Below are 22428 nucleotides of genomic sequence, written 5' to 3'. Positions count from 1 at the left end.
CACGGTCACGTGTGTCTGGACGCAGCGAGTACCGCAAGGCGAATCCATACGACACACGTGACCCTGGATACACCGCCTCCAGTGGGGCGAATTTAAATAATAACACGTGCAGCTGGATACGCTGCCTCCGACTGGCGAATTTAGGTATTACACGTATATATAAAGTAGTCTGGAAACCCCGCCTCCAGTAAGGCGAATTTAAATAATAAAGGGGAACCTGGGTAACATTAACAATGGTGGGCCCTGCAATAGGGAATGGGGAAGTGGAGACCTCCTGTACTCCCCTGAGCCAGTGTCCCTGCACTCCTAACGTGTTCCCTATGCCGGTTCCGCACCGGGCGACGCACAGAAACCTAAAAACCCTAGCTCGCCCTGGACCTAAACCCTCCCTAGGGAATTGGTCGGTGCGGAAACTAATCCCACCACTGCACTAAACACACATGAGGGAAAATGACAATACAGGGGAAACACCACTTAGCTTTGCTCTGTTGCGTACGCTCCTAGCAACAGAGCCCACCACCAGTGTGCATCTTCTCCTCCACCTGGTTCCATCACCATAACTGGATCCTTCACCATGGTGCAGCCTTGGAGCAGAGTCCACCACCAGTTGCAGCTGCCCAGTAAACAGAGTCCCAAAGATGAGTCCAGCTTCTGCCAAAAAGTCCAGAATGCTTGAGTCCAGTTTTCAGCAACCAAGTCCAGGATGCTGAGTGCAACTCTCACCATCGTCGCCACTCCACCAAGCCATGCAATCACCTCCTGCTCACACCGTAAACTGCGACTCCACCACGCCATGCCAGTCCTTCCTGCAGACCACATAGCTGCCACTCGTCCCCTCTGGCTGGGCTGCGCAGGACTCATGTTCAGCTCCTTCTTTCACCCAGGCTTCCTTGTGAATGACTAACACACAATATCACCCACAGTGATTGAACACACCTGGCTCTCTTTTATAGAGCCTCACACCTGATTTATAATTACATGCACTAAACCAAAGAAACTAAAGTGCACTACCGCTCACCACCACCGGGGCAACTTAGAATGAACGACACCACGTGTATTAATTCTAATGGCCACCGGGGGCAATCACATCACTTTGGCACCTAGCCAAAGGAAAAAAAGTTCACTTATCCATTTAATCTGTCAGATCCACGCTGGATCATGACAATAAATAATGGAGCAACTCAGGCAAAACTAATGAATTCCTAAGAGAGTGAAAAGCAGTAGAAGTTCATTGTATGGGTGCATATAGAAAGGGGAAGGGTTTATATATGTAGGGATCCTCTTATTTTCATGCCAATTTACATCAGTCATGTACAGTATCTCCATATTTATCAACTTCATGCCATGTAACATTGATGCACTATGCTTTAGATATCTAGGCTATTAGTGTGGGTCCAATCCGCTGTTCAAAAGGGCTACAGTGATCTGGTGTTGCCCCATTAAAGTGATACGACCCTCACTAGTCACACATTGTTAGACTGTATTAGGAATAGACCTCTCCTCTAATAAACATCTGTTTGGACTTATGTACCAGGTATGGAGGTCCTTGGCTGTGTAATGACCAAAATCAGAGAATCCAACGATCCAGGTCATTTACAGTCAATAGTGACTGCAGTGATCGCCCCCATTGTGATGTGATGATGGGATGCCATGCCGGCCAGAGATGGTCTCCCCGTCAGCCATGTATGGAAGCCTATGAGGAAGCATGTAGACTGCATTTGTATTATGTAGGCTTGTAAATCCCCTTGTAGGACTAATGTTAAACTTCCATCATGTCCAGTCCAGCCCTGATACAGAGTATTGATCTACAACCCCCGACTATTGGAGGCCACTGCACAATGCCATTATGGATAGAAGGCTCTATGCTGCCACCTAGTGACTGAAACAAATTTTGAGACCTCTAGAATGTGTTCTGCCCAAACTTTTTATATCCTTAAAACTTTTTTGATCTCAACCTTATGCTGTAAGTTATATTTGAGTTTACATGAAGTATGAAAACATTAATAGAGCATATCTAGCTACCTATTTGGTGTGCTGCCTCTATTTGTTTGGGGATTGTATTTAAAGGACTGGTATTTACCTCGGAGGCTCTGCACCCTACAATTGCCGATGCTGTTTTTGTCTTTTCTATCTGTCAATCTATCTGTCTATCTTATTAATGTGTATTTTATATATGCTCTATTAATTTATATTTTACCATTCTATATACATGGACTATATCTCCTAAATTCCATTGTCCCCCTGACAGATCCACTACCTTGTTCAGTTCATAAACCACACTTCATAAATCCCATCTTGAATCTATTGCTTTGCATTAATGTCCAGAAATAAGAATTAATTTCTATACAAAGACTGACAAATATAATAGAAATCTATATCACTAACTTGAATTTTCTTTTTTATTCCAGGAAGACGCTGCAACTCTCCCGACAGCTGAAGGATCAGGCGGTGGAAGCACAGGCTTGTTACAGTCTAGGGAACACGTTCACACTACTCCAGGACTATGAACGAGCTATAGAATACCATCTTAAGCATCTGTCTATCGCCCAGGAACTAGGTGACCGGTAAGTGCCTATGGATGATTCTGAACTTGTTGCATTTTTTTTGGCTGCTTCTGCTACCAAGAACATTCTTCTTTTTTCATATTGTCAGGGTGTCATTGTAAACCTGATGTGTTTTCTGTAGGAAGAGCAGAATACAGCTGGCCATATATATTAGAAAGCTGTTGGCTGATCGATCGTTCAGTCTACAGCTATTTCTCCTGACTCTCCCATACACAAGAACACTTAGCAGAACATGCCTGTCCTTACTTTATACATGAGAGCTGCTGCCAGAATCACCTGGCTTGTCTACATGCCAAACAAAAGGATCGGCCATTGAAATACCAACATCTGGATCCTTCTTTTAGATGGTCGTCTGTTCCTGCTGAAATTGGAGGGTTCACATGACTTTTCTGTATATGGGGGCCTGAAGCAACTGCCAGACACTTCTGGCGTTCACTTTCCTCCACAGGAATAAAAGGGTAAGATGGTTGAAATCCAATTGCCCTATACCTGTCAACCTGATATCTGTTGCCAGAGGGAATAGTGGTGACACCACCACGACATACATTAGATCAGAAGGTCGGAAGCTTGTACTGAAGTCGGCCAGTTTGGCAGATGTATTTCTAATGTTCATCTTCAGCTGATGTTATGCCTCGTGTAGCCACTGGAGGGCGCTATAACATCACATTCACCATATAAAAGAAAACCGGAGTCAGACTGATGATAGTAACATACTGTACATGCGAGTGCAGGTCTATGTGACATCCACAGATTATCTAGCTAACGAAAATGTTCAATATGCTTGTCAAGCTGCATTGGTTTTTGACTTGCGTAGTCTCACGTTTAACGGGCAGATCATTAAAATATTCATAGATCTAAAGCTCGTTTTATCAAGAGTTACATAGCATTGTTGTATATGAGATAGTCTTTAGCTGACCATACACCTTAGGCCGATTTAAAGCATTTGATATTCACAGTCGAAGTGCAGTGTCTGGACCAGCTGTGAATTTTCTGAGCCAATGTAAGCAGATTCATAGGCATATACCAGGCTATTGAGTTCAGGTCAGGAGATGCGCAGGTGGTCCCCGATATTTCGATCCATACTTGTGCATGACATTATTATTATTATTTATTGTTATAGCGCCATTTATTCCATGGAGCTTTACATGTAAGGAGGGGTATACATAATAAAAACAAGCACAATAATCTTAAACAATACAAGTCATAACTGGTACAGGAGGAGAGAGGACCCTGCCCGCGAAGGCTCACAATCTACAAGGGATGGGTGATAATACAGTAGGCGAGGGTAGAGCTGGTCGTGCAGCGGTTTGGTCGATTGGTGGTTACTGCAGGTTATAGGCTTGTCGGAAGAGGTGGGACTTCAGGCTCTTTTTGAAGGTTTCGATGGTAGGTGAGAGTCTGATATGTTGTGGTAGAGAGTTCCAGAGTAGGGGTGATGCGCGAGAGAAATCTTGTATGCGATTGTGGGAAGAGGAGATAAGAGGGGAGTAGAGAAGGAGATCTTGTGAGGATCGGAGGTTACATGCGGGAAAGTACCGGGAGACGAGGTCACAGATGTATGGAGGAGACAGGTTGTGGATGGCTTTGTATGTCATGGTTAGGGTTTTGTAATGGAGTCTCTGGGCAATGGGGAGCCAGTGAAGGGATTGACAGAGGGTAGAAGCTGGGGAATAGCGGGGGGACAGGTGGATTAGTCGGGCAGCAGAGTTAAGAATAGATTGGAGGGGTGCGAGAGTGTTTGAGGGGAGGCCACAGAGCAGGAGGTTGCAGTAGTCAAGGCGAGAGATGATGAGGGCATGGACTAGGGTTTTTGCAGATTCTTGGGTGAGGAATGAATGGATTCGTGAAATATTTTTGAGTTGAAGTCGGCAGGAAGTGGAAAGGGCTTGGATATGTGGTTTGAAGGAGAGATCAGCGTCAAGGATAAATATTTCACGAATCCATTCATTCCTTACCCCGAGGCAGCGAGCTTGTGGGACTGGGGAGAGTGGGCAGCCATTTACTGTAATGGATAGGTTCGTTGGGGGGGGTCACGTGAGATGGGGGAAAGATGATGAACTCTGTTTTGTCCATGTTGAGTTTCAGAAATCTAGCGGAGAAGAAGGATGAAATAGTGGACAGACATTGAGGGATTCTGGTTAGTAGGGAGGTGATATCTGGTCCAGAGATGTAGATCTGTGTGTCATCAGCGTAGAGATGATACTGAAAGCCATGAGATTCTATGAGCTGTCCCAGGCCAAAGGTGTAAATAGAGAACAGCAGGGGCCCAAGGACTGAACCTTGTGGGACTCCGACAGATAGGGGGCGAGGTGGGGAGGTGGTGTGTGAGTGGTAGACGCTGAATTTCCGGTCTGTTAGGTATAAGGAGATCCAGCATAGGGCCAAGTCTGTGATGCCGAGGGATGAGAGAGTCTGTAATAATAGGGAATGGTCCACTGTGTCAAAGGCAGCCGACAGGTCCAGGAGGAGGAGGACAGAGTAGTGTCGCTTGCTCTTGGCGGTTAAGAGGTCATTGGTGACCTTAGTAAGGGCAGTTTCAGTGGAGTGGTGTGACCGTAAGCCAGATTGTAAGCGGTCGAAGAGGGAGCAAGAAGAGAGATGGGAGGACAGTTCAAGACGTGTTGTTCCAGGAGCTTGGAGGCATAGGGGAGAAGTGATATAGGGCGATAGCTAGATACAGAGGATGGGTCAAGAGAGGGCTTTTTGAGGATAGGTGTGATGGAGGCATGTTTAAAGCTTGAGGGGAAAACACCAGTTGTTAGTGATAGGTTGAAGAGATGGGTTAGGGTTGGGATGAAGACTGTGGTGAGGTTTGGTATGAAGTGGGATGGGATCGGGTCGAGTGCACAGGTGGTGAGATGTGATCTTGAGAGTAGAGTGGAGAGTCGATCTTCTGTAATGGTGGAGAAGTTGGTTTTGAAGGTGGAGGGCTGGGAAGTCGGGAGGAAGGGCTCTGGGGGTTGTTGACCAAAACTGTCTCTGATGTTATCAATCTTCTGCTTGAAAAATGAGGCATCGTGGCAAACACAGCTTCTGATCAGCGGTAAAATCATTACCGCTGGTCAGACAGCCGCAGTTCCCATGCTGTCAAATGCAGCTGTGATCAGAGGTAAAAAGTTTACCTCCAGACACTGGCGTCAGCTGATGGGAGTACTGCTGCCCCCAGCCTAAAAACAGCAGGCTGCAGTCGCCCAGAAAATGCACAGCTATTAGATATGCCAATTATTGCGCTTTGTCCAGCTCTTCCCACTTGCCATGTGGCGGTGGCAAGAGTGGTTCATATTTGTAGGGTTGATGTCACCTTTGTATTGTCCGATGACATCAAGCCCATTGATAAATAATGTTGAGGCGTATATAAGACACCTATCCATTACTAATCCTATTATATTGTTAATAAACACACAGCAAGTATAAAATCTTTTATTTGAAATAAAAGCAGAAAACACTTTTCCTTTTTTTATTTAAAAATAACAAACACAGTTATACTCATCTAACGCCCATGTCGTTCGCAGCAGCTCATTCATCAGTGGTTCTCAGCCTGGACAGTCCCATCTTGGCACTGTCCAGGTTGAAAACTATTAATCCCTAGACATGTTATTTTAAATAAAAAAAGGAAAAGTGTGTTTTGTTTTTATTTAAAATAAAAGACCTTATTCTTGCTGTGTGTTTATTTACAATATAACTATAGGATTAATAATGCATAAGCGTTTTATAGACAATACAAAGGTGATATCAATCCCACAAATATAAACCTCACTTGCCACCGCTACAGGACAAGTGGGAAGAGCTGGGCAAAGTGCCAGAATTGGGTCATCTAATAGATGCGCCTTTTCTGGGTGGCTGCGGGCTGCTATTTTTAGTCTGGGGGGTGCAATATCTATGGCCCCTTACCAGCCTGAGTATACTAGCCCCCAGCTGTCTGCTTTAGCAAGGCTGGTAGTCAAAAAGAGGGGGGACCCCACACAGTTTTATTAAATTATTTAACTAAAGAATTAAAAAAAAAACAGCATGAGGACCCCTCTATTCTTGATAACGAGCCTTGCTCAAGCTGATATCTGAGGGTTGCAGCCCACAGCTGTTCAGTTTTTCCTGGCTAGTTTTCAAAAATACAGGGAAACCATGTTGTTTTTTTTTTTCCACTTATTTATTTAGAGCGCCGGCTGATGAATACTCCCAACAGCCCCCACCTGCTCTAGCAGGCGTAGGCTAATGGGATCAGTAATCCCATCAGCCGCCAGTGACTGGAGGTAAAGTTTATACCTCCGATTACAGCTGCGGGCTCATGCTATCATTTGACAGCATGGGAACCGTGGCTTTTTGACTTGGCGGTAATGATTTTATCACCGATCAGAAGCAGTGTTTGCCACCTGATGTTTTTGGGGGTGAACCTGAACAGTAACGTGGACATCCTGGTGACGTCTGTATTCGGTGTCCATGCCCAAATAGTAGGTGTTGCATATGAACTCCAAACTTTACTATTCAGGTTCGCCCATCTCTACACCTGCCAGCCCCAGGGCTCCAAGGATGGTAACTGCCAGCCCCAGGGCTCCAAGGATGGCACCTGCCAGCCCCAGGTCTCCAAGGATGGCACCTGCCAGCCCCAGGGCTTCAAGGATGGCAGCTGTCAGCCCAGGCTTTCGCATGATGGAGGCTGCCAGCTCTAGCACTTTCCTGACAGCCTGCAACACCTCACACCTATGATATTGTCTTGATATTCTTATGCTGTCCCCATTCATCAAGTCGATGACTGCAATTTATTCTTCTTGATAATTATGTCAATATCATTTTGAAAATCCATTATTTTTTTTTTCCTTTGGTAAAGTGTTCATTCATGCTCCACAACAATCGTGCCTCGTCTACGGCAAGGAGGATAATTCCCCTATCTATACAGTTTCCGCCATGTGACACTTTAGATGAAACCCTCGGCTGCTCACCAGTCTCTGCCTGAATCCCAGTCATTACTCCATTATTCACACCTTCTACATCTCCTCATCCTAGGTTCTGAGGCATATCTTCACTTTCCACCTCCTCAGGTTATTCTTGTCAGCCTGAACCACTATACTGTATGTATTTGTGTCTTGTGTATGAAGTCATGTCTACATCACAAAGACTCTATCTGTGGATGTCAGGTTTTTTAGGAGGGGTCACGTAGCCTGTTTTGGACCATGCTTAGGGGGCATTTCTTCTTTGCATTTCCCACTTTGTTTTGATTGGATATGCTCCTGTTTGTTCTGAGTTCTTAGCAAAAATAAAAATATCAATTGGTCAAAATGATTGGTTTCTTTACGCATAACTTGCTTTCTCTTGTGTGTTGTGACAGTGTACATCACCTATTGACCACTTTTTGTTTTTTTCTTGCAGGGTTGGAGAAGGGAGGGCGTGCTGGAGTTTGGGAAATGCTTATGTGTCTTTAGGAAACCATGAGGAAGCCCTGCGCTATGCAAGGAAGCACATGGAAATCTCGTGTGAGGTAAGAAGGTTGCATTGCATAAATTGTGTAAGGAAACCTTAAGATATCAGCGCCAGTCTCGGCAGCTCCTCTTTTGGCTAGGGTTCAACACGAGAGATCTTTCTGTGTGTGAAGGGGATTGGCTGACCATTTCATTTCAATAGATGGCTGATACATAGATGGAGAAGGGTTATACCTTGCCTATTAAAATGTCCCAGTCAGCCGGAGCCAGCCCCCTTCACAAACTGCACTGATGACTTACTAACATCATTCACTCTCTACTGTGACAAACCTAAGCTGAAAGTGGATCTGCAGGGCAATCCTTGGGATCTCCCACTGCGTATATATCACTCGTAAGAAAACGATAAAGAAATACATCAGGATAAGACTTTGCCCACAAACAGCAACCTTGTACGCCTTCAGAGTCCTCCTGGATGGAGAAAGAAAAATGTTGTGAAGAAGAAACGGAGAGTGGTGGTCATGGGGGATTCCCTGTTGAGAGGAACAGAGGCCGCCATCTGCAGACTGGATATAACTTCAAGAGAAATGTGCTGTCTTCCAGGTGCAAAAATTAAAGATGTGTCTGACAGGATATCAGGACTCTTCAGACCTGCAGATGACTACCCATTCCTGCTACTACATGAGGGGACAAATGACACCGCAAGAAACGACCTGGAAACCATCTGCAGAGACTTTGAAGACTTAGGCAAGAAAGTGAAAGAACTGGGAGCGCAGGTGGTCTTCTCTTCCATCCTCCCAGTGGATGGCCATGGAACAAGGAGGTGGAATAAGATTCTGCAGGTGAACAACTGGCTACGTCGATGGTGCCGTCAGCAACGATTTGGATTCATGGATCACGGAGTGAATTACCTTTACGATGGACTACTTGCTAGAGATGGGGTGCACCTTACGAAGACTGGAAAACATGTATTTTGAAGTCGCCTTGCTACACTTGTAAGGAGAGCTTTAAACTAGAACAACGTGGGAAGGGAAGCAAAAGACCAGAAAAAGCCATACACCTGACAAATGCTATTGAGAACTCTGCTATTAGAAATGGAAAGGAAGAACAAAGACAAAAGAATCTAATTAATAAAAAAATTGGAGAAAGAGAAACCAATCACAAACTAAAATGTTTCTATACTAATGCACAAAGCATGGGCAACAAACAAGGAGAATTGGAACTACTAACACAGGAAAAGAAATATGATGTCACTGGAATCACTGAAATTTGGTGGGACGATACACATGATTGGAATACAAGACTAGAAGGATACAACTTATTTGCAAGAAACAGACTTGATAAACGAGGAGGAGGTGTCTCATTGTATGTTAGAAAAGTGTATATCTGCACAGAGATTGAAGCTTCAGAGACTGGGAGTTCTGTGGAAACTGTTTGGGTAAGAATACAAGGACAGAACAATGGAAAGGACACGATTGTAGGCATTTACTACAGGCCGTCTGTGCAAGCTGAAGATATGGATGAACTCTTTATGCATCAAATGGCCAAGTTCTCCAAAAAATATGACATAGTTGTCATGGGAGATTTCAACTATCCAGACATTTGTTGGGAATCTCTCTCAGGCAAAACTAACAGGTCAAGGAAATTCTTATCCTCTCTTGCTGACAACTTTATCTTCCAAAAGGTAGGGGAGAAAACAAGGGGAACTGCTACCTTGGATCTAATCCTTATAAACAGGGAGGAAATGGTTGAGGAGGTAAAAGTGGCTGGGACCCTAGGAGGTAGCGACCATGCTATTTTAGAATTTTGGATAACTAGAGGAGGAAGACCTGTGAAGACTCAGACGTCAAGGTTAGATTTCAGAAAGGCAGATTTTAAGGGATTTAGAAAGAGAATTGGAGGGATCCAATGGCTGGATATCCTTAAATACAAAAATGTCCAGGAAGGATGGGAAATCTTGAAAAATGAAATTCTCAAAGCACAATTGTTAACAATTCCGAAAAGAGGGAAGAATAGGAAGCATTTAAGGAAACCAGGATGGATGAACACAGAACTTAAGCACATGCTAAAAAGGAAGAAAAAAATGTTTATAAAATGGAAAGAGGGAGGCATATCTAAAGAAGAGTATAATGCTGTCTGCAGAACCTGCAGGGCACAAATCAGATTATCTAAAGCTGAAAATGAATTGAGGCTTACAAGAGATGTCAAGAGCAATAATAAAGGATTTTGGGGATATGTCAAAAGTAAAAGAAAAATCAAAGATGCTATAGGATTTTTAGAGGATGAAAATGATGAAATGGTAAGACAGGATGTTGAGAAGGCCGAACTTTTAAATTCCTATTTTGCATCTGTTTTCTCTCAGAAAGGAAACGTAACATCAACTGTTCTTCACTGTCCTATTAAGGGTATAGAAGAATCCAGGATATCTATAAACAGAAAGATAGTGAGGAAACACTTAGCTAACCTAAATGAATTCAAGTCTCCAGGTCCAGATGAATTACACCCCAGAGTACTGAAGGAGATAGCAGAAGAAATTTTTGAACCCCTCTCCATAATCTTTGAAAATTCTTGGAGAACATGAGAAGTCCCAGAAGACTGGAGAAGAGCAAATGTTGTTCCTATCTTCAAAAAGGGGAAGAAGGTGGACCCAGGCAACTATAGGCCGGTGAGTCTGACTTCTATACCAGGAAAGATCTTTGAACAAATTATTAAACAACATGTATGTCAGTACCTGGATAAGAATGAAGTGATTAAACAGAGTCAGCATGGGTTTGTAACTAATAAGTCATGTCAGACTAACTTAATTTCCTTCTATGACGGAATCACTGATTGGGTGGATCAAGGAAATGCGGTAGATATAGTATATCTTGACTTCAGCAAAGCATTTGACAAAGTATCTCATACAATCCTTATTGAAAAAATGACTAAGTATGGAATGGACAAGGCAACTGTTAGGTGGATTCATAACTGGCTTAGTGATCGGACCCAAAGAGTGGTCGTAAATGGCTGCACATCCAGTTGGAAGAATGTCTCAAGTGGGGTACCACAGGGCTCTGTCCTGGGCTCTGTATTGTTAAACATCTTTATCAATGATTTAGATGAAGGAATTGCGGGTAAACTGATTAAATTTGCTGATGACACAAAGCTAGGAGGGATAGCTAATACTAGAGAAGAGAGAGAGAGGATTCAAAAAGATATAAATAAACTGGAGAAGTGGGCAGCAAATAACAGAATGGTTTTTAACAGGGAAAAATGCAAAGTACTACATCTGGGCAATAAAAATGAAAAAAGCATATACAGAATGGGAGGAATAGGGCTAAGCAACAGCACATGTGAAAAAGACTTGGGTATACTAATAGATCACAGACTGAATATGAGTCAACAGTGTGATGCAGCAGCAAAAAAGGCAAATGCAATTCTAGGATGTATTAACAGAAGCATACAGTCTAGATCACGTGAAGTCATTATTTCCCTCTACTCCTCTTTGGTCAGACCTCATCTGGAATATTGCGTCCAGTTTTGGGCACCACATTTTAAAAAAGACATCAACAAACTAGAGCAAGTTCAGAAAAGAGCGACCAGAATGGTGACCGGTCTGCATACCCTGTCTTATGAGGAAAGGTTGCAGGATTTGGGAATGTTTAGTTTGCAAAAGAGAAGACTGAGAGGAGACTTAATAGCTGTCTACAAATATCTAAAGGGCTGTCACATTGTAGAAGGATCAACTTTTTTCTCATTTGCACAAGGAAAGACTAGAAGCAATGGGATGAAACTGAATGGGAGGAGACACAGATTAGATATTAGAAAAAACTTTTTGACAGTTAGAGTGATCAATGAGTGAAACAAGCTGCCACGAGAAGTGGTGAGTTCTCCGTCAATGGAAGTCTTCAAACAGAGGCTGGACAGACATCTGACTGGGATGATTTAGCGAATCCTGCTTTGAGCAGGGGGTTGGACCAGATGGCCCAGGAGGTCCCTTCCAACTCTACGATTCTATGATTCTATGATTCTATTCGTGTACCAGCCGCTCATTCAACTCCTTCTTGCTGCGGTGTTGCAGCCAGTGGATAACAAGACTTATAATTTTTTTTGTTGATAAATTATCCCCTCTCGTGTTTGTGGTCTCCAGCACATAACTAATGGGGGTTTCAGAGGTAGCTATTGAACCTGGGACTTGGCGACGTATATATATATTTTTTATTACTGAATCTCCCTGTTTGCTATTGTAGATTGGTGACCGAAATGGAGAGCTGACGGCTCGTATGAATGTAACACAGCTGCAGTCTGCACTCGGCATCGGGGTCGGGGAAGATGACGGAGACTCTTCTCAATGCGATGGATATGAAGCACAAGGTATGCTGCAGTTTGTAGCGTCCCCTCTTTTTTTCGGGGGTCCATTTTAAAGGGTTATTAGAAAACTCAACCATTCATGCTGAATGGACAGATGCAAAGGTACCAATGTGAACAGAGCCTAAGCTTGAAGTCTGCTATCTAGACTGCTTGGCACATTATAATAAACAGGCAGTGATGAGCAATATTAGATTTTCAACCTCTGGATGTATGGTAGTGGTCCTATTCAATGCCCGCAAGCAGAGATCTTCTAAAACTGCAATCAGTTGAAAAACAAAATATATTAAAAAGTCACTAAACTCCAAATTATATAATTATTAACCTAAAACTGGAATTGCTCTTTAGGCTGTGTGCCCACATAGAGTTTTTTAAGCGTTTCTGCAGCGCTTTTAGACAAGCGATTCTGCTGCAGAAACGCTTAAGAAAAGCATCCAATGGATTTTTTATGAAAAACGCACATGTTGTGCCAATGGTACGTTTTTAACCGCTGCGGAATTGCTTAGCGATTAAAAACGCAGCATGTTCATTAATTTTGCGGAATCGCACGTGATTCCTCATACCATCAATTATATGGCCAAAAACGCTTAGGAAAACGCATGCAAAACGCTTGACAAACGCTTACAAAAGCGCGTTTTCCCGGGAGCAGGGTGTGCGATTCTGCTCAGGAATATTCTGCTTCAGAATCGCTACGTGGGCACATAGCCTTAATTGTCCAGGATCTTTCCAGGATCTTGTGCATTATCATTAAAGTTTATGTTTCCCTGTCCCCAAAATAGCATAAGGAAAACTGATACGAGTGCGATAAATCACCAGCACCCGGCGGGTTTATGTTTTGCTGTATTTCACCGCACATTGTTCATAAATGTGACCGATGATGGAAATCAGGCATGATCGCTTTTGCAGTGTTTGGGAAGTGCAGCTTTGCTGCTAATCAGTAGATAATCGTCACCGTTTGAGGAAAGTAACACTACGTGTGTATATATTGACAAGACGTGTTGATCTTTAGGGTGTAACTGGGTAAATATTAGATGTGCCAGGTTCCTGAATGTAACACCGAGATCCTATCTGCATAGAAATAAACATCTCCGTCAGAGTTAAGGGTGGCAGAATTTATAATAATGAGACAGTTTATATATCCCACGCTTCTATAAGTCCTCAGGGGCATCGATTGTTCTTCACAGCATCTTTACAAAGTTTACACGGTTTCCCTCTGTGTTACGGAGGTATTGAGTCTCTGAATGCCGCCATATGGTGCTCGAATTCTCGCCATAGTCCAGGCATTCTCCTTTAAATGTGTATTTACCTCCACAACAGAGCGTCTAGTAGTATAATATGCCCTGTATGCCGTCTAAGTCCTGAACTTATGTAGGGGGACAAACCTACTGGTGATTGTCCACTATGGCTCAGAACAGAACGCTCCCACGACAGGGAATCTGCCAATTACTCCATAAATTGTGCCCTAAGGTGGTGTGAAATATGCTTCTGTTAGTGGCCAGGAAACTGTAGATAGCTCTGTACAGAGACTGTTGTAAAAATGTGCACATTTCTAATTCTTATTTTAAACAATTTTACTGCAAAAAAAAACAAAACAGAAAAACTATTATTTTAAAAGTGTGCCTAGACTGATTAATATGAATAAAGGATGAGATATTTGCCCTCAATGTTCCTGTTTTGGTGCTTACCTGTTCCCCTCTGGTCTCTGCTTTCTGGTCCCTCCAGAAAGGGTGTGGAAATGTTGGCTCAGCCATTCACTGGCTAGGGCGGGTAGCTGTTGTGACCACTGATTGGCTGAGCAGGTATTACTACCTGTTTCCAGTGTATTAAAATAGAAACAAGAATTAGAGACCGGTACTGACCGTGAAGGGTCGGACAGGAGCTGGGGGGGATGAGGCTGGGATCACACTACCGTGTGTGATGCAAGAAACTCGCACGAGTCTCTCGCATCAACACCTGGCACTGCCGCCGGCACTCGGGACCGGAGCTGCGGCTGCATGGTAGTGTGATCCCGGCCTTAATTTACACAATGGTTGCATAAACCTGTCACTTATGTAAGGAAATCAGCCATTGCCTTTACATTATGATTTCTAATCAGAAGCAAAATGCGCTGTAAGAAAAGTACAAGCATGATGTTAAATAATGCAAAGTATGTTCATGTAATGTAAATATCAGAATAACACAATATATGGATCACATGCTGTGAATTATTCATGGTGAAGTCCTGTGCACTCATACAGATTTACCTCTAGGCTTCTTTATCTTGTGCCTTTTTTTTTTATTTATTTCTTGATTATTGAAGTCTTTGCTTTCTAAGTAATAAAGTAAAAAAACTCCTGATGGGTACCAGAACAGAACTGATATATAAAGGGCATATTTTACATAATTCACAGGAATAATTTGCATTCTGGGAATATCCATCTTTACGACAGACTGCGTCGACAAGATTGTCATCAATGGCAGCCAGCAGAATAGTGAGTGCAGCTCTGTAGTATAATACAGGATATAGTAACACCTACAGAAGCGAAAAGTGCTTGGTTCTTGATATCCCTATCTACAGTTGTGGCCAAAAGTATTGACACCACTGCAATTCTGTGAGATAATACTCAGTTTCTTCCTGAAGATGATTGCAAACACAATTTCTTTGGTATTATTGTCTTCATTTAATTTGTCTTAAATGGAAAAACACAAAAGAGAATGAAGCAAAAAGCAAAACATTGATCATTTTGCACAAAACTCCAAAAATGGGCCAGACAAAAGTATTGGCACCCTCAGCCTAATACTTGATTGCACAACCTTTAGCCAAAATAACTGCGACCAACCGCTTCCGGTAACTATCAATGAGTTTCTTACAATGCTCTGCTGGAATTTTAGACCATTCTTCTTTGGCAAACTGCTCCAGGTCCCTGATATTAGAAGGGTGCCTTCTCCAAACTGCCATTTTTAGATCTCTCCACAGGTGTTCTATGGGATTCAGGTCTGGACTCATTGCTGGCCACCTTAGAAGTCTCCAGTGCTTTCTCTCAAACCATTTTCTAGTGCTTTTTGAAGTGTGTTTTGGGTCATTGTCCTGCTGGAAGACCCATGACCTCTGAGGGAGACCCAGCTTTCTCACACTGGGCCCTACATTATGCTGCAAAATTTGTTGGTAGTCTTCAGACTTCATAATGCCATGCACACGGTCAAGCAGTCCAGTGCCAGAGGCAGCAAAGCAACCCCAAAACATCAGGGATCCTCCGCCATGTTTGACTGTAGGGACCGTGTTTTTTTCTTTGAATGCCTCTTTTTTTCTCCTGTAAACTCTATGTTGATGCCTTTGCCCAAAAAGCTCTACTTTTGTCTCATCTGACCAGAGAACATTCTTCCAAAATGTTTTAGGCTTTTCAGGTAAGTTTTGGCAAACTCCAGCCTGGCTTTTTTATGTCTCGGGGTAAGAAGTGGGGTCTTCCTGGGTCTCCTACCATACAGTCCCTTTTCATTCAGACGCTGACGGATAGTACGGGTTGACACTGTTGTACCCTCGGACTGCAGGGCAGCTTGAACTTGTTTGGATGTTAGTCGAGGTTCTTTATCCAACATCCGCACAATCTTGCGTTGAAATCTCTTGTCAATTTTTCTTTTCCGTCCACATCTAGGGAGGTTAGCCACAGTGCCATGGGCTTTAAACGTCTTGATGACACTGCGCACGGTAGACACAGGAGCATTCAGGTCTTTGGAGATGGACTTGTAGCCTTGAGATTGCTCATGCTTCCTCACAATTTGGTTTCTCAAGTCCTCAGACAGTTCTTTGGTCTTCTTTATTTTCTCCATGCTCAATGTGGTACACACAAGGACACAGGACAGAGGTTGAGTCAACTTTAATCCATGTCAACTGGCTGCAAGTGTGATTTAGTTATTGCCAACACCTGTTAGGTGCCACAGGTAAGTTACAGGTGCTGTTAATTACACAAATTAGAGAAGCATCACATGATTTTTCGAACAGTGCCAATACTTTTGTCCACCCTCTTTTTATGTTTAGTGTGGAATTTTTTGTGTTTTTTCATTTAAGACAAATTAAATGAAGATAATAATAACAAAGAATTTGTGTTTGCAATCATTTTCAGGAAGAAACTGAGTATTATCTGACAGAATTGTAGGGGTGTCAATACTTTTGGCCACAGCTGTATGAATATAGTAGTCAAAGAAAGTGCAGAGTGCAAAAATATGAATGTATAAATACAAAAAATAAAGTGCCAGTGCACAATAAAATCATGCACCATTTAATTCATAGTAATGTAGAGTTCAAATCGTAATGAATTATGGAATACCAAAAAAAAAATCACCTAAAGGTATAAAAAGTTCATAGATGAGGGATCACATAAATATAAGAATAATAAAAGGATTAACAAACCCATAACATCAAAGTGCACTTCTTGTTCTCCACCTCACCCTCCAAGACAGGATTCCCAATGCTTCCTCAGGGAGTGGTGGTCAGTACAGAATAAGTAATGTAATGTGTGTACACAGGGCACCAGCAGAATAGTGAGTGCAGCTCTGGAGTATAATACAGGATGTAACTCAGGATCAGTACAGGGTCAGTCATGTAATGTATGTACACAGTGACTGCACCAGCAGAATAGTGAGTGCAGCTCTGGAGTATAATACAGGATGGAACTCAGGATCAGTACAGGATAAGTAATGTAGTGTATGTACACAGTGACTGCACCAGCAGAATAGTGAGTGCAGCTCTGGAGTATAATACAGGATGTAACTCAGGATCAGTACAGGATCAGTAATGTAATGTATGTACACACTGACTGCACCAGCAGAATAGTGAGTGCAACTCTGGAGGATAATACAGGATGTAACTCAGGATCAGTAATGTAATGTATGTACACAGTGACTGCACCTGCAGAATAGTGAGTGTAGCTCTGGGGTATAATACAGGATGTAACTTAGGATCAGTACAGGATCAGTAATGTAATGTATGTACACAGTGACTGCACCAGCAGAATAGTGAGTGCAGCTCTGGGGTATAATACAGGAGGTGACTCAGGATCAGTAATGTATGTACACAGTGACTGCACTAGCAGAATAGTGAGTGAAGCTCTGGAGTATAATATAGGATGTAACTCAGGATCAGTACAGGATCAGTAATGTAATGTATGTACACACTGACTGCACCAGCAGAATAGTGAGTGCAGCTCTGGAGTATAATACAGGATGTAACTCAGGATCAGTACAGGATCAGTAATGTATGTACAGAGTGACCGTACCAGCAGAATAGTGAGTTCAGCTCTGGAGTATAAGGCTAAGTTCACACTGGGCATTTTTTCTGCTGAGTGCTTGGCAGGAAAGAAGCTGTGGCAAAAGACAGGTTTTGCTGCGTTTTTGGTGCGTTTTTTCATGTGTTTTTACTGTTCAATTCAATGGGTGAATAACGCTGAAAGAAGTGACATGCTCTATGTCCAAAAAATGCAGCAAAGCACAAAATCCTGGTTACAAAATTCAAGCTGTGTGCATGAGATATCTGAAATCTCATACACATAGCTGGTACTGTCAAATGCAGCTGAAAATTAGCATGAAAAGCTGCAAAAATGTCCAGTGTGAAAATAAGCTAATACAGGAGGTAACGCTAAATCAGTATGTAGTAAGTAATATTATGTTGCAGCATTGCTCTACTTTGGTGAGAGGTAGGTAAATAGTCAGGTCTTGTTCAGCATTTTATGACATGTTAAGATAGCACGGGTAAGGAAGGCAAACCGCAAAATGTAGAGGGGGTTAAAGGCCATAATGAGGGTTTTCATGTTCGTATCCATTCTTCCCCCTTGGGAGACAGGGAATATAGATTGCTTTGGGGAGATCTTGACCTAGAATCATCCAAGCACATCACAGATCCTGTTCCTTCTGCAGCCAAGTTCTTACTCTTCATTTATCTATTTCCTTTCCTTGTCCTTTATGTGCTTTAATAACAAAAATATTTTTTAGGTAATTAAGCTGAAAAGTGCCCAGTTTTTATAACATTGTGTACATTAATAAGCTGAAAACCTCATGCTTTAGCGCTAGTCTATGACTGCTCTAATCCCATGATACGCACTGTGTCCTGTATTCATTCGTTTTCAATGGGCAGAGAGGTGAAAGCCGCAGCCGAACTCTTCTGTCAGAGGCTTATCTCTCGTGAAAAAAAAGAATTGAGTGTTGACATTTCTTTTACCACCAACATGATCTGTCACTGGGGAACAGTCGGGAGGCCCCCAAACAAAATGACTAATGTGTATAGGGTCGAGACCGTAACAGAATAAACCAAAGGAGCCAGGAAGCTTTTTAAAGAGATTGTCCTCATTTTGGGGACAGTTTTTTATTTTAATATATTTCGGGCTAAAATTAATATTTGCTGTTGGGTTCTAATAACAATTTTTTGCTGTCTTACTTTTACAAGCATTCTCTTTCCTTGAGCAATCAACTGTCATACGGGCGGTCTGTGTCATAAAACAGCAGAAAGGAGCTAAAAAATAGATAGATAGATAAGAGTTGCAACGTTTTCTTGTCCGAACAAGCTGACTGATGGGTTCCTTAGGCCTCTTTCACAATTCAGTTGTTGACTTCAGTCAAAATCCGCCGTTTTTATAAAAAAGCAGATCCGCCGGGTATTTTTACCCATAGACTTGCATTTGCTGGCGGATTATGACTGATGGTCGTCCGTTGCATCCGTTTTTTGACGGATCCGTTTGAATTTTAGCGTTCGCCAGCTGGAATAGATGGAGAAAGGAATGTTTTTTTTCATCTCGGACCGCTATTTTAAACTACACATGCCCGGAAGATGTTTCCTTTCATGCATTTTAACCCTATACAGCGTTCTGGAAGCGGCGAAAAAATTCTCTCTCTCTCTCTCTCTTTTCTTCTCTTCTCTCTCTCCCCTTTTCCAGACCTCTGTCCCTTTAAATTTCATGCACTTAGCGGCTACAGCTGATCCGTCCAGAAAACGGATCGGGTGCATCCGTTATTTTGCAAAGCAGAAACGGATCCGTTATTTCACATTTTGATGGTTTGCAACTGACGTCATACAACTGAAGTGTGAAACAGGTCTTAGTTAAAGGGCCTGTCACACTAAGCGATATCGCTAGCAATATCGCTATAACGTCACTGGTTTTGTGACGCAGCAGCGATATTGCTAGCGATATCGCTATGTCTGATACTTACCTCCGACCGCTCCCCCGCTGGTGATCGCTGGACCGTTTCTCGTCGTCAGCTTCCTGCTGTGGAGATGAGCGACGCGTGGAGCCGGGCGGGAGGACGTCAGGATCGCCTAGTGTGACAGGTAAGTAGCGACCCCCGTCCCCAGCGATGTCGCTGGTGAGATCTGCCTGTGTGGCAGCTCACTAGCGACCACTTAGCGATGTACCAGCGATCCTGACCGCGTCATATCGCTGGCCGGGATCGCTGGTGCATCACTAAGTGTGACAGCACCTTTACTCATTCTGCAGCAAGTAGTGTGGCATACATAATGTGATAATTTCCAGGGTGTGTTTGCTTCGTACACCTTTTATAATGACCTCATTGATTAGCTTTCAGCATTGACAGGGTTTCCAAGGTCTTGGTTGCTCTAAACACAAGTACAGCGTGTTCTCATTGCGGAGTGTTTATCCAGCCTGAGAAGGGAAGACATCCCTTATTACATTCCATTTCTCGGGGAAAACTGCATAAAAAGTGCTCTCGAGAAAGAGGGTTCTGCATAGACATGGCTGGGAATAAAGGTAAATCCCGTGTTTGCTTTATGGAAGGGATGGATGAATCTGTGGGTATTTGTGCTTTTCTCTATCCTTACGGCGTGATTTATGTGTGAGCAGATTTATATGAAATGTGCAGAGCTGTAGTGTCAGAAAAATCGAAAAAAATTCAGTTTATTAATATAACCAAGTTACCTCCACTTTTGATGGACTGGAAATTGTGCAATTTCCAAATGGGATCTGTTTTTATTTATATACATTGATTATCGCCAGAGCACTGTACAGCCACAAGACCTGCTGAGGCCAGGATATTTCTCAACTTAAAAAAACCCCTTTATCTAATACCCAGACATTGTTAATCAGTATGTTTCGTCTTGGATGTACAACCTTCTTTTATTATCGCAGCCACTCTTTTTTTTTTCTTCTTCTTAATTATAAAAGGAAAAATAATTTTTGTGCATTTTTTACAAACTTTCATTACTTTTTTTTTAATTAAACCATTTGTGCTGCCTGAGTTACCAGCAGGATGACACAAGTGGCCTGTTGATGATTGGGGGTCCATAGCATCCTCGCCTGTAGAGAATCCAGGGTACTCGGCCACCAAGATCTTCACCACTACTTAGGGGCACAATATTTCAATATAAAAAAAAAATAGTACTTTTTTTTTTTTCTTTTGAAATTTGGGACCCTAACAATTTTAGGGTATGTGCACACGGTGCGGATTCTTCTGCAGCAGATTTGTCCCTGCAGAACTGCAAGTGATGTACAGTACCATTTAAGGCTATGCAAAACAAAAACGTTGTGCGCATGCTGCAGATTTTTCTGCGCAGATTTGGTGCGGATTTAAAACTGCAGCATGTCACTTCTTTTGTGCAGTTCTGCTGTAGTTTTACATCTGCTCCATGGTAGAAATCCGCAGGTGGAAAACTGCAGGGGAAATCCGCACAAAAACTGCACTAAATCTGCAGGTAAAACGCAGGTCATTTTACCTGTGGATTTAGCAAAATCTGCGCGGAAAATTCCACAGCAGAATCTGCAACGTGTGCACACAGCCTTACACCCAGGGCAACCACCTCTGTGGCCCCACTATGCCACTGTTAAACAAACATGATTGTTATGCAGGCATTTATAGAGAAGCCTGCCATAAAATACAAGAAAAAAAACACTGTACATACAACAGGCTACATATAGAAAAATAAATACCGAAAGTATGAAACAAAACTACCCATGCCGACTGTAGTACATTTCATATATTTCTTTCTACGTACAACCAAAATCTTCCCAATAAATGGAGAATGAGATAGTGGTCAGTTTGGAAGTAAACAGCCTTCAGGGCACCAGTCAGGAGCATGGAAAATAACTTGCAAACGAAGATAAGTCAGTCTGGAAAAATTTGTTCTTTTGGTGAATTTCCGCATCAACCCATAAAGCCTCGACTATGGATCTGTATTTCACCAGTTGAGCCTTCACTGTCTTACATGCTTTTAGGGAATGTGTCATCAAAACATAAAAAAATATCTAAAATCTTGCGATTTTCACATTGGCCACTATGACTATTATTAGACTCTTACTTCTTGTTGAGCACATGGAGATTTATAGCAATAGAATGATTCAGACCCTAGTAAATACTGTCATTAGAGCCAAGCTCATATTGTGAATGATGGGTCCTGTGTTATCAGTCATTGTGCAGGAGAGGGAGGAGGTGAGCTGTAATATCACTTAATGTGAATGGTAGATCCTGTGTTATCTACTGAATACAGAGGTGTTATCAGTCATTGTGCAGAAGAGGGAGGAGGTGAGCTGTGATATCACCTATTGTGAATGGTGGATTCTGTGTTGTTTGCTGTATATAGAGGTGTTATCAGTCATTGTACAGGGGGAGGAGGTGAACTGTGGCATCACCTATTGTGAATGATAGATTCTAAGTTATCAGTCATTGTGCAGGAGGGTGAGGACAGGAGTTGTGATCTCTCATATTGTGAATGGCATATACTGTGATATCACTTCTTTATACAAATATACAACAGCCATTGTACAGGGGAGGAGGTGAGTTGTGGCATCACCTATTGTGAATGGTGAATCCTGTGTATCTACTCTATATAGAAGTGTTATCTGTCATTGTACAGGAGAGGGAAGAGGTGGACTGTGATACCTCCTAGTGAGAATGGTTGATCCTGTGTTATCTGCTGTATATAGAGGTTATCAGTCATTATACAGGAGGAGTTGACCTGGGATATCTCCTAGTAAGAATGGTGGATCCTGTGTTATCTGCTGTAAATAGAAGGGTTATCAGTCATTGTACAAGAGGGGGAGGAGGTGAGCTGTGAAATCACCTATTGTTAATTGTGGTTTCTTTCTCTCTCTTCTGTGTGTTGCTTTTCAGTAAATGTTATCCTGTCTGTGATA

At 42.6% G+C, this 22428-nt stretch overlaps 1 protein-coding gene across 2 annotated transcripts in view; it reads left to right on the top strand.

The window, feature by feature from the left end:
- GPSM1 (G protein signaling modulator 1) overlaps positions 1–22428 on the top strand; it is a 317946-nt gene that overhangs the window by 149457 nt on the left and 146061 nt on the right. For both annotated transcript variants that reach the window (XM_073541041.1, XM_073541040.1), the window contains exons 7-9: positions 2409–2564; positions 7926–8034; positions 12202–12325. In XM_073541041.1, coding sequence (XP_073397142.1) covers positions 2409–2564; positions 7926–8034; positions 12202–12325 — 389 coding nt within the window. The remainder of the gene's footprint in view (positions 1–2408; positions 2565–7925; positions 8035–12201; positions 12326–22428) is intronic.

Source organism: Dendrobates tinctorius, unplaced genomic scaffold (assembly GCF_039654945.1).
Source record: "Dendrobates tinctorius isolate UK_male_01 unplaced genomic scaffold, ASM3965494v1 ptg000120l, whole genome shotgun sequence".
NCBI lineage: Eukaryota > Metazoa > Chordata > Amphibia > Anura > Dendrobatidae > Dendrobates > Dendrobates tinctorius.
Note: the sequence above shows the minus strand (reverse complement) of the source record. Positions and strands in the feature narration are given on the sequence as shown.